The sequence below is a fragment of the Pezoporus flaviventris genome, unplaced genomic scaffold (genome assembly GCF_033815535.1).
Source record: "Pezoporus flaviventris isolate CSIRO_AGI_PZ_B2104156 unplaced genomic scaffold, CSIRO_AGI_Pfla_v1 ptg000006l, whole genome shotgun sequence".
NCBI classification, from domain to species: domain Eukaryota; kingdom Metazoa; phylum Chordata; class Aves; order Psittaciformes; family Psittacidae; genus Pezoporus; species Pezoporus flaviventris.
The window spans coordinates 14,757,630-14,773,210 of record NW_026892554.1 but is presented as its reverse complement, the minus strand read 5'-3'; the positions used below and the strand labels follow the sequence as shown (position 1 = coordinate 14,773,210).

The 15,581-nt window shown below is 38.6% G+C and overlaps 1 protein-coding gene across 2 annotated transcripts in view; it reads right to left on the bottom strand.

Moving 5' to 3' along the window:
• Nucleotides 1-12,818: 12,818 nt before the first annotated feature.
• CGNL1 (cingulin like 1) overlaps nt 12,819-15,581 on the bottom strand; it is a 44,590-nt gene continuing 41,827 nt past the window's right edge. The window contains exon 18 of one of the 2 annotated variants that reach the window (XM_061447058.1): nt 12,819-15,173. In XM_061447058.1, coding sequence (XP_061303042.1) covers nt 15,035-15,173 — 139 coding nt within the window. In that variant the 3' untranslated portion in view covers nt 12,819-15,034. The remainder of the gene's footprint in view (nt 15,174-15,581) is intronic. The other variant, XM_061447059.1, reaches the window with a different exon arrangement.

Genomic DNA, 15,581 nt, shown 5'->3' with positions numbered 1-15,581 from the left:
CTTCAGGCAGCTTCAGCCCAGGAGGAGGAGTATGTTTTTCCTTCACCTGCATATAGTACATCATGAGTTAGCAAGAATGATGCTGAGAGTAGCATGTTTCCAAGTCCTGATCACAGAGCAAGAGATTTGAACTATTCCAGGAAAGCACTTTTGAGAAATACTGAAGACTGAAATAGACTAAGCTGGTATCAGTAACTTGGACCAGGAAATCCTTGGAGCAGGATTTTCTGATATTCTGCCTGCTTGATAGTAATGTGAAATCTAAATGCACTGTGGCTTTTGAGTGACAAAGGCTGGTCTACAGAAGGAAAAAAAAACAAAACAAACAACAGTTTGAAATATCACAATTCAGAAATTAAAGTTTCTGCTATGAAATAAAAGTGTTTTGGCGGTTGAACTATTTCCATCAGGTTTCTCTCTCCAGAGAATATCACAAGAAGTAGTGAGTTCTTGATCAAAAGACCTTTGAAATGACTTGACTCATTTACCCGCATTAGGTTTTGATTCATTATGTAAATTTATTCCAATCAAGAGATTTGGACGGCAGGAGTCTCCATGAAATTCCCCTGCTTTCTCTGGATCTTAAAATGTGCCTAAAATTTACTGTACCCAGCACAACTACTTGAATCCATGGGAAACACGGGGAAAAAACATACACAGAAAGCCATGCACAGTATGATAAATTCTTGTAGGCTCTGGAGAAGGCCAGCTCCTTTTCACGTTACTCAACTCCATTTTATCTTACTCTTTCAGTTGCCTGGCCCTGTCTCTAGTGCTACTGTCATGCCTTCGTATAAAGATTTCAAACCATGCTGTTGATGAAGTCTTTAGTTGCCCAAATTAATTTTAATATTTTGTAGATACAGATTTCTAAAAGGTACCATTAACATTAACTTGAAAATTAAATTTCCCTGAATGATTAACTCTTTTCTTGTAACTTCACCACGCAGCATTTTGCTGCACTTCTGGCCTACCCACATGACTTCTTTGAGAAGTTTATTTATTGTACATTTATAAGACACCATTCCCACCTCTGGAAATCTTTGAGAGGAGTTACCTGAACGCTTGAAAAGCTCCCAGAGTGGCTGGACTGAGTCACACATGAGATTCTATATGGCCTCCCTAATAGGGCACATATTATACAGGTTGCATGGGCAGAATCTCATCTTCACCTGGCAGGAAGAAACAGAAATAGCGTATCTCAAGAGATCTATTTAAATTCTTCCCTGTTGTAGGTTTCTTTTCTGCTTAAGTTTTTCAGAATGGAACGTGAGCACTATAGGGCTCTACATATTCCAAAATTAAGCTTCTGTAAGGGGTGTTCTTTTCCAATTAGCTTTGTCTAAGTGTAGTTTGCAAAGCTTTTTTAAAATGCATACATACACAGTCACATGCATGACAGTTGATTAACAAGGTCTTTTAGCTAGTACAACTTAAACTTGCCGATTTTACAACTGCAGTGTTCTTCTAATGTAAGAAGAGAAAGCAAATATAAGAAGGGTATGGATAGTAAGGAATGCTTAAAACAGACCTGTCTGGAACACCTCCCTGCTGCAGAACAAGAACAGAAAGACACAAAAAAATAATCACTAGAAGACAATTGCCCTACTTCTGCTCTCATTTTTACTAGCATCTGTCTGATTATAACTGAGAAGTAAATGGAGGTGCTCTGGATATTAATGTAGGTTAATGGAATTAAAGTAGTACAAAGGAAATATTGCTTTTTATAATTAACCTGGAGATCCATTGCTGCTGCAGGTCACTGAAAAAAAAGTTACTAGCATTATAGGAAGAGATACATACATATATGTACACAGGACCAGGTCTGGGTCAGACAAAATAGTGATCTAGCTAGCGTGAAATCAGCCACAGCTATCAATCAGGTTTACCCCATGGGTAGCAATGATTTGAAAGTGACAGTGGTCCCTGTGACACAACAGATACTAGACATGGGGGAAGGAAAGGAGGGGATTTGCCTTCCTGTGGGGCCCTGGGAACTGACCACTGTTGAAAACAGGATGTTAGACCATCACTCTGCTGCTGGAAAATTCTATATTCCTACCTTTTAGAGAAATATTTACCAAATGATTAATATAGTAGCATAAGGCCCAATCCTCCTCTCTCTAAAATCAATAGCGAAATTCCCAGTAATTTCTGCAGACATTGAACAGAAGCTAAATATATTAATACATCAACAGCATGCACTGGATACATTGAAAATGCCTGATGGCTGTTCTGTTCCTTTTCTAGCTTGTTTTATTTGAGTAAACCATTTGGGGGAGAAACAAACACTCCAAAATCTTCAATCTGCTGTCCTATGACACTGTAAAGTACACCAAAATATTCTGAAAGCAGACAGGGCAGCAAGCTCTTATGGAGGAGTTTTGGTGCATTTCCCACTTCTCATATGACTGGAGTTATGAAGTCTATCAATTTTGAGGTTCTCCTGTGTTAACATACATATTTAGTATTTTGATGAATTAACAAGAGAGAGAAAATACTTAGAGAAAAAGATCCTACAGAATTAAACATTGGACAAAATCATTGAAGCGCCCTCCAGAATTGTATTCCTGCTGAGCATTTCTGTCCCAGTCCTTAGGGAGACAACACTGGAGCAGATTTCTCCATGAAATAGTTTTCCTTTCCATGGTTTATGCAAGGTGCAGTGACCAATGCGGGTATAAATTGCAATGAAAGATAAGTATAACTAGAAAACTTTCAGTTGGCCAAATTTTCCTGTTTAATGGTATGCCTTTTCTGCATAAATCTGCTGTAACCTTAAACAGGATCTAACCCTCAGATTTGGAAACACTTCAGTATAAATGTGAGTCTCTGACAGCAGTCGAAGGATCTAAAAAAAACACTGAAACATATTTGGATATTTGGCTGAAGATTTGAGCCTGATGTGAACCAGACATTAACTTCCACATTTCAACAGATTTTTGCAGTGCAGGACAAACACTCACACATTCAGATGACCACCAGTATTAAGGATACCCAAAACAAGGTGGTGTTTTTTTGCATGTTTGCTACTGGCTCTCATCCAGATTTCTTGAGTGCATATTGTCAACCAAATAGCTTCAAGATTGTTTGCAATCTGTTTCTGTGTTGCCAAAATAGCGCTGCTGGCATCGTTCAAATGTCTTTTATTTGTTTCTACAGATTCTATAAAATTTCTTCAGCTTTTAAGCTTCTGTGGCCAGGTTAGATAGAGCTTTGAGCAACCTGGTCAGCCTGGTGGAAGGTGTTCCTGCCTGTGGCAAGGGGGTTGGAACTAGATGATCCCTTTCAACCCCAACCATTCTATGATCCTATGATGTTGTTTATTAAACTTTCTATTAATACCACAGGTGTCTGGCACAATTTCCACAGATCCCATCAAACCTGCTGGAAAGTTTTCAGCCTGTGGTTAGTGTGTTCTTTGACAATGCTGGAAATAGCTGCAGTATAGAGGTCAGATTCCTTGGCTACATTTCAGTTAACATGTTTGGGAACCAGCAACCACTTTGCAACAGCAACACAAAGGTTGTAATTCACTGATCATCTTATGCAGATATAGCTTGAATTCCACTGTTCCTGGAACCACATGTGATCGATCTAGATACTTACAGTTGCTTTGGCTGAATTTTTAGTTGTTTTTTGGTAAATATCATCATTTTAATGTAAAACCTTCCAAAAAGATTAGGTTTTCCCTGTGTAGAAATTCTGAGGTTTCCCTTGGGCTAGAACAGCATGATTTTGTACAAAGCATGGTGATACAAAGTGGGCAACCTGTTCAAGTAGAAATTGTGGTCTTGTTAATCCATGAGATTTTACAGATACCTGATGACATGGCTAGCGTAGGCACCAGTAAATAAACCACACACATTTCACCATAGTTCATTCTCTCCTCTGTGAATTCTGGAAAAATGGAGGAACTCCTAGGGCCCATGCTGTGAAATGTGACTGCTCAAAACTAATCAGTCTGTAGATGTCATGCACTGCATGATACAAACAGTATTTTTGCTGGCCACTGGTGTGGTGTTGATCTATATTCCAGTAAGCAAACATCAAACAGATCATGTTTTCAGTGAGAGAACATCCTTGTATCTCTCAAGTCAGATGAAAAAAAAATGGAAATATCTGAGAAAGACCACAAGAAGTGTAAACTCTCCAGACCCTTTATGAAAGCATGAACATACCTGCTGACATCTCCCTAGGTCAGTGCCTGAAGTTAGGTGGAATGAACCCAGGTCTAGGGTGGTGTTGAAAATCTTTTGTTTGAGAATGTTAAAATGTTGAGGTAAAAGACGACTTCATTTCCAATAAATTCTTTTTGTGAAGTCATTGTCCAGCCGTAGTCACAAACTACCTCATATTGCCTCTCATTATTATGCAGAGTAGTACAAATGCCCAGACTGTATCAGAGCTGCTATCTTTGTCAGTGGTCAGGATTTCCTGCTTCAGAAAGACATGTAAGAACTTCACAGGAGATAGATGCTGATTATCCTCCCACTCTCTCCAAATATCTTCCTGGACTTCTAATCATTAGAGACTGGCTTACTTCCTGAACTATAGATTTAGTAACTCCTGCTGACACACTTTCATGAATAATGGGTATTCTTGCCAGCTATGAAATTTTATTTCTAGCTAGATTATCACCATCAGCACCAGTGTGTCTAATAATGCTGCATAAAAAAGTACAGATTTGATTTTCCTTGTTTTATTTCAGTGATTGTCTCCTTGCTACAGTGTTACAAAATGGTAAAGAGCAGATATTATCTATGCTCTTTCTGTCCTCTTTAAATCAATTTCTCCAGACTCAGGACCACTCATTTTTCTGTCCTCTTAGAGTCATAAAATAGTATCTGAGTACTTCTGACAGCAGTAGCACTTTTCTAGGAAAGCACCATACCCCTTCTCACATAAGTCACCTCCTGCACCTTAATATCTTGAACGCTATTTTGCCTGTGGTTCTATATTGAAAAGGATCTTTGTTGAGCAGTGCAAGAAACTTGTACTCTGGCAGGAACTCAATCTCGGTATTTAACTTTCGAGATAACCTTTAGCTTGCCAATCTCTCTTTTAGGTTAGTGTATATATGAACGCTCTTTGCAGAGGGAGCATCACAATTGGCCCCACATCAGTTGCTGCATGGGAAAACAAGACAAAAGGTGCACTATTAGGGGATAATTAACACAGGTCAGCAGCGAGGGCACAATGCCTCAGCTGCAATGACAGCCACAGCAGGACTCCCTGACTGCTTAGCAGTGCAGAGGGATGAATTTTGCCATCCTCACTATACTGAAGCATGCCAGCAACAAAAGGCAGTAGTGCCTCTGGGCAATTTATCATGCCCTTGGGAAATGACTAGCACATGGATGTAAATGTGAGATTCTTTATGACAAACCCCTGTATTTTGGCAAAAACCGTACAGTCATGTTATTCAGGGGGAATCGTGTCATTAAACACAATTCAGGATGTATTAAAGTGTATCTGCAGAATGAGGTTGAGACCCACATTTGCAGCATCCCAGGAACAAGGTGGGCATTCCCAGCACCAGCACTGCCGCGCTCTGCTGCCGCCTGCGGGGTGCATCCCTGCCTGGCGTGGCAAGAGCGACCACTGAGGCACTTTAGGCACAACTACAGTTCCCATGCTTAACACTTTGGAATGTTTTCCGTGGAAAGAGTCCTCCACACTCCAGAAAACTTGCACCAGCTTTCCCCTTTTTGTACCCTCTTTTTTACTTTTCTTTCCTCCAGAGCCAGAAATGTCAAGCTCTGCCAAGCACACAGAACTTGCAGAGGAGCAGCAAAACTTATGGGTATCAATCTCCCTTTTCCTCCTCCATATTACTTCTAAATTTATAAAAATTATAAAGGCAATGAGAACAATTGCACTCTTTGGATAAAGACCTAATCAAAGTTAAAATGTGCTGCTTTTACCTGATTCGCTGCACGTGGTTGCAGAGCATCCTCAGAGGGCCTCACAGCTGCTCTCTGGCAGCCATGCACACTCCCATTGGTGCTCAGCAGCATGCCACTGCATGTATACCTCAGTGAAATGTAACTGCAGTTAGTGTAGTAGGTAGCACCAGGATGCTCTGTGGCTGGTTGGTATCTTTATATTCTTGAGAAGAAAAGCTAAGATGACAAGACTTACAAAAGTTTGCAATATCAAAGCTCAGTTACTTGGTATCTGATGCTGTAGGCTTGGCAGGTATAGGAGGTACATCTGTGTAATCACTCAGTGTGGAGACCTACTCTGTCTAGGAATTACTCACCCTGTGCACTGGTAGCAAGCTTGACACCATACAGAACAAAGCTGGACAGACTCCCCAATGAGTTTCAAGGTATTCTATCTCCTGCCACCTGTACTGCCCTTCCCATGTAACTAACGTCATTCATTTGATGGCACATGGACGTCTACGGATGTTGGAGTTTATTACACAGGCTCCTGAGGTTTGTGTCATCCCACTTTGAGTCATAAACACCTGCCTTCCCTGAAAACAACCTTGTGAAGCTTTGCAGTAAAAGCCCTCCAGGTAAATACACATTACAACAAGATGCTAGGAGTGGGGTAACTGCAGAAGTACAGAAAGCTCATTCATTTGCTCAAATAAGCTGAAAGATAGATATTTAACGTCATGTCCACGATGCATCATGACATTTCCTGTCGTACCAGCCTGGTGATGTCATCACAGCAGACTACAGGTACTGCCTGCCTCTCACTTCACTTGTGGACATGAGGTAAGCAAAAATAAAATCCCATACGTGCAGTCAAAATTTCACCCACAAGAAAGAGAAGACCTAACAGACACCTAGAGAACACAACCAGGAGACTCCCCAAGCTCAATTTTGGTCTTGTTTGTTTTTTTCTTAGCTCTGATCAAAACAAAGAACAACCTTCCACTTTCAAGCTCCAAACCTGCCCCCAAAAAGCATAATGTCCCAGCAGCCACACCTTTCTGCCAGCACCTGGGAATCCATGTTTGCTGTGAATAGGCTAATGTTAACTCTGCATTTTCTAAAAGTCTCGTGGTCAGGACTCTTCACTTCCCCTCTGCCTTGGTGCACGTAATGCCATGCACTGGGTTTTCCAGCAGTGTCTGTACTTGTCACTGATGAAGGATGGACCTCAGCTGAGAAGTGCAAGAAAAATGTCAGCCAGGAACCATGTCAGAAAGCACACCACACATTGCTAGTCCTAAGACACCTGCATCTTCATAGAGCTACTGTACAGTATGTAGCTGGCCCAGCAGGAACTGTGCTTGGGGCTTGTTTCATGGTAGTTGTCACAGGACATGTGATGAAAATGCAGTGTCTTTGAAAAGTAACTCCACAGGAATTATATTGCAAACATTTAATTCCTGACATACACATGCATTTAAATGGAATCAATTTTGGAAACAAATGGCTGAGTTTGAGCATTTTGATTTGGTTTGTTGTGTATGTACAAACTTACAGCTACCTTTCTGCTGCAGAGAATATGAAGGACTATCTTACTGAGCAGAGGTTTCCCAATGCCACTATAACACATTCTCTTAGTAGAGAAACCAACAGCAGCAGGAAGGACAGAAGACAAAAGGAGGTTAAGTAGACTGCAGTTTTCCTTCTGCCATCCCAGCTCCACACCAGTAGCACCAGTGTGGTACATGCATACAGTAGGCTTATCGTGTGAACATCTGCAGATTCCCTTCCCCTCATATATGTGGCCCTATTTCTTACCCATTTTTTATCTTCTCTGCTTATCCCACAATGCTTATTTAATTTAGTCTACCTGAAAAGATTTCCTAACCAGGAAACTGGTTTGCCAAGCAAACTGAAGAGATGAATTCTCTTGAGCTCTGTAGGAAGCTCAGACAGTCCTTGTGAGATCCTGACAAATATTTGTCCTTCTGTGGTATCACATACAGCACCACACAGACCATGGTCTTCCATTGTGACTCTTAGTAATGCTTAAGAAGTTCACAGCTGGGAGAGACATTTTGATCTGAATTGTGAATTTGATCTTGTCTTAAAAATAGCTGGATACCACACACAATATGTACTGAAATAGCAAGGCACAGTGAGCTGTGTTTAAAGTAAACAGCCCAGTTCAGGAGGCTTCCTCTTTGGTTGGCTCCTATTCCAGCTTTTACGTAGTTTTACTGGACTATGCTTTATTCTTTCCTTACCTCTTTCCATAGCCATTCTACTTGTTATACAGTAAACCATTTTATTAAAAAAAAAAAAATTGGAACTCCCTGTAAAGCAAGGAAGTCTAGACTTCAGGCTGTTGTTCTGCAGCAAAGATACACCACAGAGCCTGCCAGTTACTGCAGACCTTCAATCTCAAACACATGGCAGGTAAAACAGCACCCCACTAGGAAAGCATTGCAGCATATCACACACTGCAGGGCAAAGGGCTAACACAGCACAAAAAGCAGATATGCTGAAAAATGAGACTCACTGAAAAATCAGATCCTCAGCATTTCCTCCTAATATTTTTATGCAGGAAGTTTCAACATAGACACAGCATCAAGCTTTCAAGGCCTGGTTTTGTGCGCCATAAACCAGGCATATTGACAAAAGCACGAGGAGGTCAAGGACTGAAGCAGCAGCTCAAACAGATTAGAATCCTCCTAGATCTCAGTGTTCTAATTCTGACTATTAGAGCACCCTGTCTTCTCTGGATGGTTCAGCTTCCTTTGTTTTCCTTTTTGTTTTAATTTGTTTAGACAAATTAAGAGGCTTCTTAGGCCTCTGTCAAAAAGCTCTTTCACACAGCAGATATCCAAGAAAATGCCAGAACTCAGATGAAGGTGGTTTGCGCTGAGAAGGATTTACAGTAAGCACAGTGTGACTGTCGCCACTGAATGTGTGCATCAATTTTAAACATCAAGATGGATTATGTTTTCAGGCAGGCACCAAATCAGCTGATACAGCACTTACAGCACAGCATCTCTGCCTTCGGAGCATGTGTGTACGTGCACAGGTATTTATTTGCTTTTGCATGCTCTACTCACAAATACCCAATGAGTCTTTTTTCCTTAAACAGTATTTGCTGTGCTTTAACCAAAACACTTAAAACAAAATCAAAAGTATACCAATCTCAGCCTCATCTATATGGAGCTTTGAGCAACCTGGTCTAGTGGAAGGTGTCTCTGCCCATGGCAGAGAGGTTGGAACTACATGATCTTTAAGGTCCATTCCAAGTTTAATAATTCTATGATTCTATATTACAGAAATCACATGCTGGCAGCCTCAGCCAAGTCAAGTTGCAGGTCTCAGTCCTTATCTCCCAGGAAAACAAAGGCCATACTGGGCTGAGTATAGTCAGCTATGCGGCTGTCAGAGGTGAACTTTCTGTCAACAGCTCACCTCTCCTATGCACAGTGGAACTGGTTTTTAGAAAAGTAAATTTAATTTCTGACACAGACTGAATTTTCCCAGGGATGAGTCCCAGACAGTTTCATCTCTCTTTCCACTCCAAGGGCAACAATTTTCTTTCTCTCCCACAAAAAAAAAACCCCATCTAAGTAAATACAGACACATCTTTGACCAAAAGCAGAATCAAGGGAAAACACAGAACCACATTTCTTTCTGGAAAAAAAGAGATGAAGCTAAAACGTGAGTGACACAAAATACGTGTTTCTGATACTGAGGGGCACTTGGCTATCCATTGTTTGAAGGTACTGAAAGCACTTTTGCAAAACAGAACTACCCATGCCTCACAGGGCTATGCAGCTAATCAGTCTGCATTAACAGTGCACCCACATAAGTATCAGAAATATTGCTGCTCCTTTCTCAGCACTATCATTTGCCTCAGTTGGACTCTTTTGCAAATGTATACAGGAAACAGGCATTTCAATTTGCACTACTTCAATGTGCTCCGTACCATCCTGATCTTGAACATTTATAGGCTTTCCCTGGGAATAAAATCTTATACCCATCCAAGCCCAAATTATATGTCTTTAGGTTTAAAATAGCTTAAGCAACGTTTAGTACCAGACTCTTTAAGAAACGTGAAGGGAAGGTCATAATCAATCAGAACTGGGCCCTGCATTCATCTTTCACACCAGCTGTATTTTCTCCATAACTTCACGTTATGCCATTGATAGTTTTCATTCTAGCCAGACTGCATGCAGCCAAAGGAAAAGGTCTGCTTGAAACTAGTGTAGTGAAACTTAGTGCTTTGTAACCTAATATATAAAGTGTTGTTCAGAAAGTCAATTCTGCTGTAGAAGTGCAAGTACACAGAAAGCACAGAAAAACTCAGATTACCTGTAATGAGTCCCTCTTCTGCACTGACACAGAAGTGTTCCTACAGATTTCTTACTGGCAACTTGAAGAGCTTAAACTTTCATCATCCACCTGTGCTTGGAAGTTGATTTTTATTGCCTGTTCCGCTAATGGCATGAAACTTCAGGATCTGAATAAGACAGCAAATTGTTATTAGAATCATAGAATGGTTAGGGTTGGAAAGGACCTTAAGATCACCTAGTTCCAGGAGGAGGTGATCCTTGAATTCTTGGGTCCCTCTGCCCTGTGGAGAAAAGATCAAGTGCTTCCCCTTACATAAAACATAGCCTCTGGTGACCTCACATAAGGTTCACTGGTACTAAGCATTAAAGTGCTGTCACTTCTACTGAGGTCGGTGAGCCCAATTCACTACTGCACTTGACCTTGTCTGTTGAACTTTACTCCCCTTCTTAAGTCTTTCTTTTCTTACATGTTAGAAGAAAAACCTGTAATATAAAAAAACCCCACTCCATTTCTATTCATATCTACACCTTTTTCTCAATAGTCCAATGCTCACAAATAAATTTTGAAACAACAGTGAAGTTTTCCCTGCTATATAGTAGGGTCAGGGGGTTAAACAAGTGACCTATTCAGCACCTTACACAAAAAAAAGAACAAATAAATTGTTCTGGCAATCTCTAAAGAATGTTGCTCTTTCACCAAAGTCTTTGAACATTTTGCAATATTGCTCGATAACTGCAGTTGGTAGAAATTAAGCAGCTGAAATGTGCAGCCTACTCATAGGATAGAAAGCTCCAGGAAGCTAAAAGCATCAACATTTAATTACTGAAATATGCTGCATGATCCAGAAGAGGCCAAAAAACTGAAGCTATTGCACTGTATAGCTCACTCAGCAAAGCACACAGCTGGTCTGTGAAAAATGAGGAATGTACATGGCTTCTGGAATAGTTCAGAAAATCAGCTATAAATCAGAGTATTTAACAATTAAGTTGAGAGGAATGAGGATAAATCAGAGGAGGAGTATGCAGGTTAATAAATAAATTATAGTCTAATCACCATAAGATTATCTACATTTGGGCAGGGAGGGTGAACCTGCCTGGTGACTGAACAATAAAAGGCAACTGACAATACTGAACTAAAAACATATTTGCATATGATAGGGTCTTCTTAAATAAAGTGCAGCACAAGGAACCAGGCAGAGGGGACAGCAATAGAATGACTTTTTCCCTTTTTTTTTTAATATGCACTAAAAAGATACTATGTCTTAAAGACTTTAATGCTTTTATGAAAAGAGATACCTTCCAAACTCAAGGGCATTAAAATCCAATGTATGTGACAAATATACTTAATTTTATTAGTTGGACAGTGAATGAGGAGTCTTTGGAGGACAGAAGGATTTTGTTTGCTTGCTTTACATTTACATATTTTGCATTGTACAGCAATTGCCATTGAAAGATCTTGGAACATTTGCCAAATGTCAGTGGTTTAAAACATCAAAACACTCTTGTAGAAGTTAAATTGTATTCCCCAATCTACAAAAGTAGGCTCAGAAAACAAAGTGAATCTGCCAGAGTGTAACAGATTAATGAAGATCCTCAAAAACAACTTGGATTTGATTCTCAAACCCAGGAATTATAAATGACCATGCAAGTCTTCTTAAGGCACAAATTGTCAGGAATTGAATATGGCAACATTAATCTTACACTGTTGTTTGAAGAATATGTATATTTAGACAGAATAGAACTTTAATGGGAAGGAAATACTTTTTCACAGAAAACTCACCACAAAAAATGGTCAAAACCTCTGTGGGATATGAAAGGCCATTAATCCCAGAGAGGACAAAAAGTTCATTGTTCACCATAGGTTACTTACCTCAAGAGAGAAGCATCCACTATACAAGTCATCAGGTTAGGCTTGTATCAAAAGCTTGGGTTTATGAGATATTACGATATCAAAGAAAACTGAAGGTCTCTAGAGCTCAGAATTCAAGCCATGTCTAATACACCAGAAACTGATGCTTGCACAAACCTCTAGGGACTGTCTCACAACCACGTTTCTTCACATATTCTCCCTCTTGCTTCCTGTTATGAGTCAAGAACTTCTTCTGAAATTAATTTACAAATAGATTATATAGAAATATTGGGAACATTTTTCTAAACTAAACCTTGAAATGAGTTTTGATGAAAAACTACATCAGACATCCTTAAACTATTATCAGTGGGGATTTTGTGGCAATCAACATATACATCCTACCCTTATCACAGCTAGCATGTATTGAGAAACTGAACTACCAACTGTTTTGTGAAGGAGCTGAAATATCTTTTTCAACATCTTAAGATTTTGTTTGATTTTCATCATATTGTTTGAGAACTCCAAAGAGGAAATGTCAGTGCCAAGTATAAATGAACAAACTAAAGACCAGCTCTTTTCATGAAGACAGAGGGGGAGATCTAATAAGCAGGATATCTCCCACTAGGAGTCTGCAAAGCTGCATCTCCCTCTTTCAAACTTATAGTGAAAGTTAAATGAGAAAAGGAGTCTTCTAGATATTACATGTGCCACCTGCTTTACTAGTTAGAAAGCAACTATCCAAATAAGAAAATGCAGAAACTTTTTTATAGCATCAGTATTTCCTAGATAATTATTTTCTTGTTATATTTTAAACACATGTATTTTCCATAAGAAATTCAGTTGTCATATTGCGCATATTCAGTCATGCACGTACAAAGTAGAAGTGAAAGACCTGACTGATTGTTTAAGTGAATTTTTTCTTTTACAGTTTACTGTAACTGGAGGTAGATGTAATATTTAGGGATTTTCTTCCAGTGATTTGAAATAATAGCTGTCTGTGAACATTAGGACAGAGTACTGAGCCTGGAATCCATTGTTGAAAGTTAAACCTACATAAACATGCAAATAAAACAACAAAAAATACATCATAGCAGGTTATATGATGATTGTCGGTACAGCGTAGTACAGATCTTCTTGAAGGAAAGTCTCTTTCTGCACTGTCAAAACAGTAATGCGAGTACTGCAAAAAGTATGTATACTACTTGAAAAGATATACAAGATTAAGAGTATTACAACTGCCATTCATATAATTTTTCATGTATCTCAAACCATCAAAATCAAGTTGAATGGAATTAAAGAGCAAAAGAATCTGTGACCTGCTATGCATTAATAGTATTTCTGATCCCGCAGGCAGGAGTTTTGTTTCACATATCTGTATGAAAATGGCTACTGCCATTGTCAGGACTTTTGCCATAACTAAGTCTATCAGCCTCACTTTCAGAGTTGTTAAATTTGTCCTTTTTAGTACATGTTTTTTCTGGGAGTAATGGAAGCTCCCAGCAACTTCAGCTTGAATTAGTTTTTACAATTACATTACACAATTATTTGCTCCATTCAATAAAAAAGTGCTCACTAACCTGTAACTGTGGACAAATACTAACATTCAACTGGACTCAGCTAGAGTTTCTTAACAAAATTACACAGTAGTCCCTTTTCCTTAAAATTCTGTACTTGCAAAGTGGCAAAACCTGTCTGGTGTAATGTAAATAGCAAAAAAAGTATTTACAGCAATAAAATTGAAAATGCTTTTGAAATAAAATCTGCAATTCTTTTTTAGTTTCCCTCAAAGTTTGTTGAACAGATGGATCACCTGAAATGCAGATACTTCTGTAAATTGAAATACTAACATATATCTGCATATATGACCACATACTGCAATACACCACAAATAAATGGCCAAGAACAGCTTAGAAAGAAAAATTGGATTACACGCTTTGTGTTTCCCACATGCAATTTCTTGCCAACTGCATAAATTTTTTGGATCAATTAATGAACAGATTTATGCACGTACTTAATTCAATGACCACAAGTAATTTTACCAGAATAAGTGGGACTCGTTAGAGACTTTAAGACAAGCCTGTCCTGATGCCCTCAAATCAGCAGGACTATAATGTTCTGCCTCTGGCAGTATGAAGCCCATTTCAGGAAATGAAAGATGCCAAGTAATAACTGACCTCATTCTCATTCTTCCCTACTAAGAACAGAAAGCTTTCCAAACAAAGTTTACAAGAAAGCTGTAGGCAAACCACACTCGTCATGCAGATGTGACACTCCTTCTAAAGTCCACAGGCAGGATTAACATTTGATTTATAATATACAGAATACATACAATAAAGCTTGCATTGGTTTAAAAACGCAAATGTACTTCTTGGCTCAGGAATTGTGAATCAGCTCTGTAATGCACAAAATTGAATACATTTTCATTTGTTTTTTTTGTATGTAAAATCCAAATATAGCGTTCAGTATAAATTTAAGTACTTTACATATGAAACTGATTTATATAACATTTAAAACTTTACAAAATAGTACTAATCAATGAAAAGATTAGGCTTAAAATATTTACATTTTATACATAATTTCCCCCTACTTACAATTATTAAATAATCCTTTGTGGTTTCCTTAATTTTAAGGAAAATCAATAACTACAAACTAATTTTGAATTACTTTCAAATGGCTTTTTACTTAAGCAGAATTTTAGCAAAATCACACTTCCAATGTGAAACATCCCATGTTTTCAGTAGCAGTTATCTCTCTGTGTTCTATACCTGTTTCATAATGCAATCCTGTTTTCCATAATAAATAGCAGAGATCTAAGTGAGAAAATGGCACAGTATGGATGGAAACATTATATTCCCAACACTTAAATCCCTTTATGTCATTTGGCTTTTAGAATATCCAAGTTTCTTGATAATTCATGTTATTCTTCCAGTACTTTCAAGGATCCACATCATACTTATTTAGATTTTAGTATCATCATCTTTTGAAAAGTTATTTCCTGAAGGTACTTCACAGAGACTGTCACCATCCGTACTGATATCATCATCTTCATCGTCATCAGAATCAGCCAACACTTTACTTGGTGACTTCTTCAGTCTACTAAAACAAAAATATATATTTTTGCTATTAAAATTGCACATCTACATGCAAAACACTTATGTAAGTTAAAAACATTGATGGGATTTACTTTTTAAAGGATGCCAAAGAAATTTGTGCTCCAATAGGGGTACTTTATCATAGACTACATCTTATATGAAAGGAACATGCAAGAGAATGAAGATCATTATTTTCAAGCACCTCTAAAGTTACAGAGTGCAAACTATAAAACTTGCACACTGAAGTGTTCAAAGATGGCTGAGGAAAACTAACACAGGATAGCTGTACCTTTCAGTCATCAACAGGAAATTTTTATTACTACAAATGATAAGAGTATTGAGTTCCACCAATTTTTTAACCATTTTTTATTCCCTGCCTCAATGACTTGATGCAGCATGCACATCTTAGAAA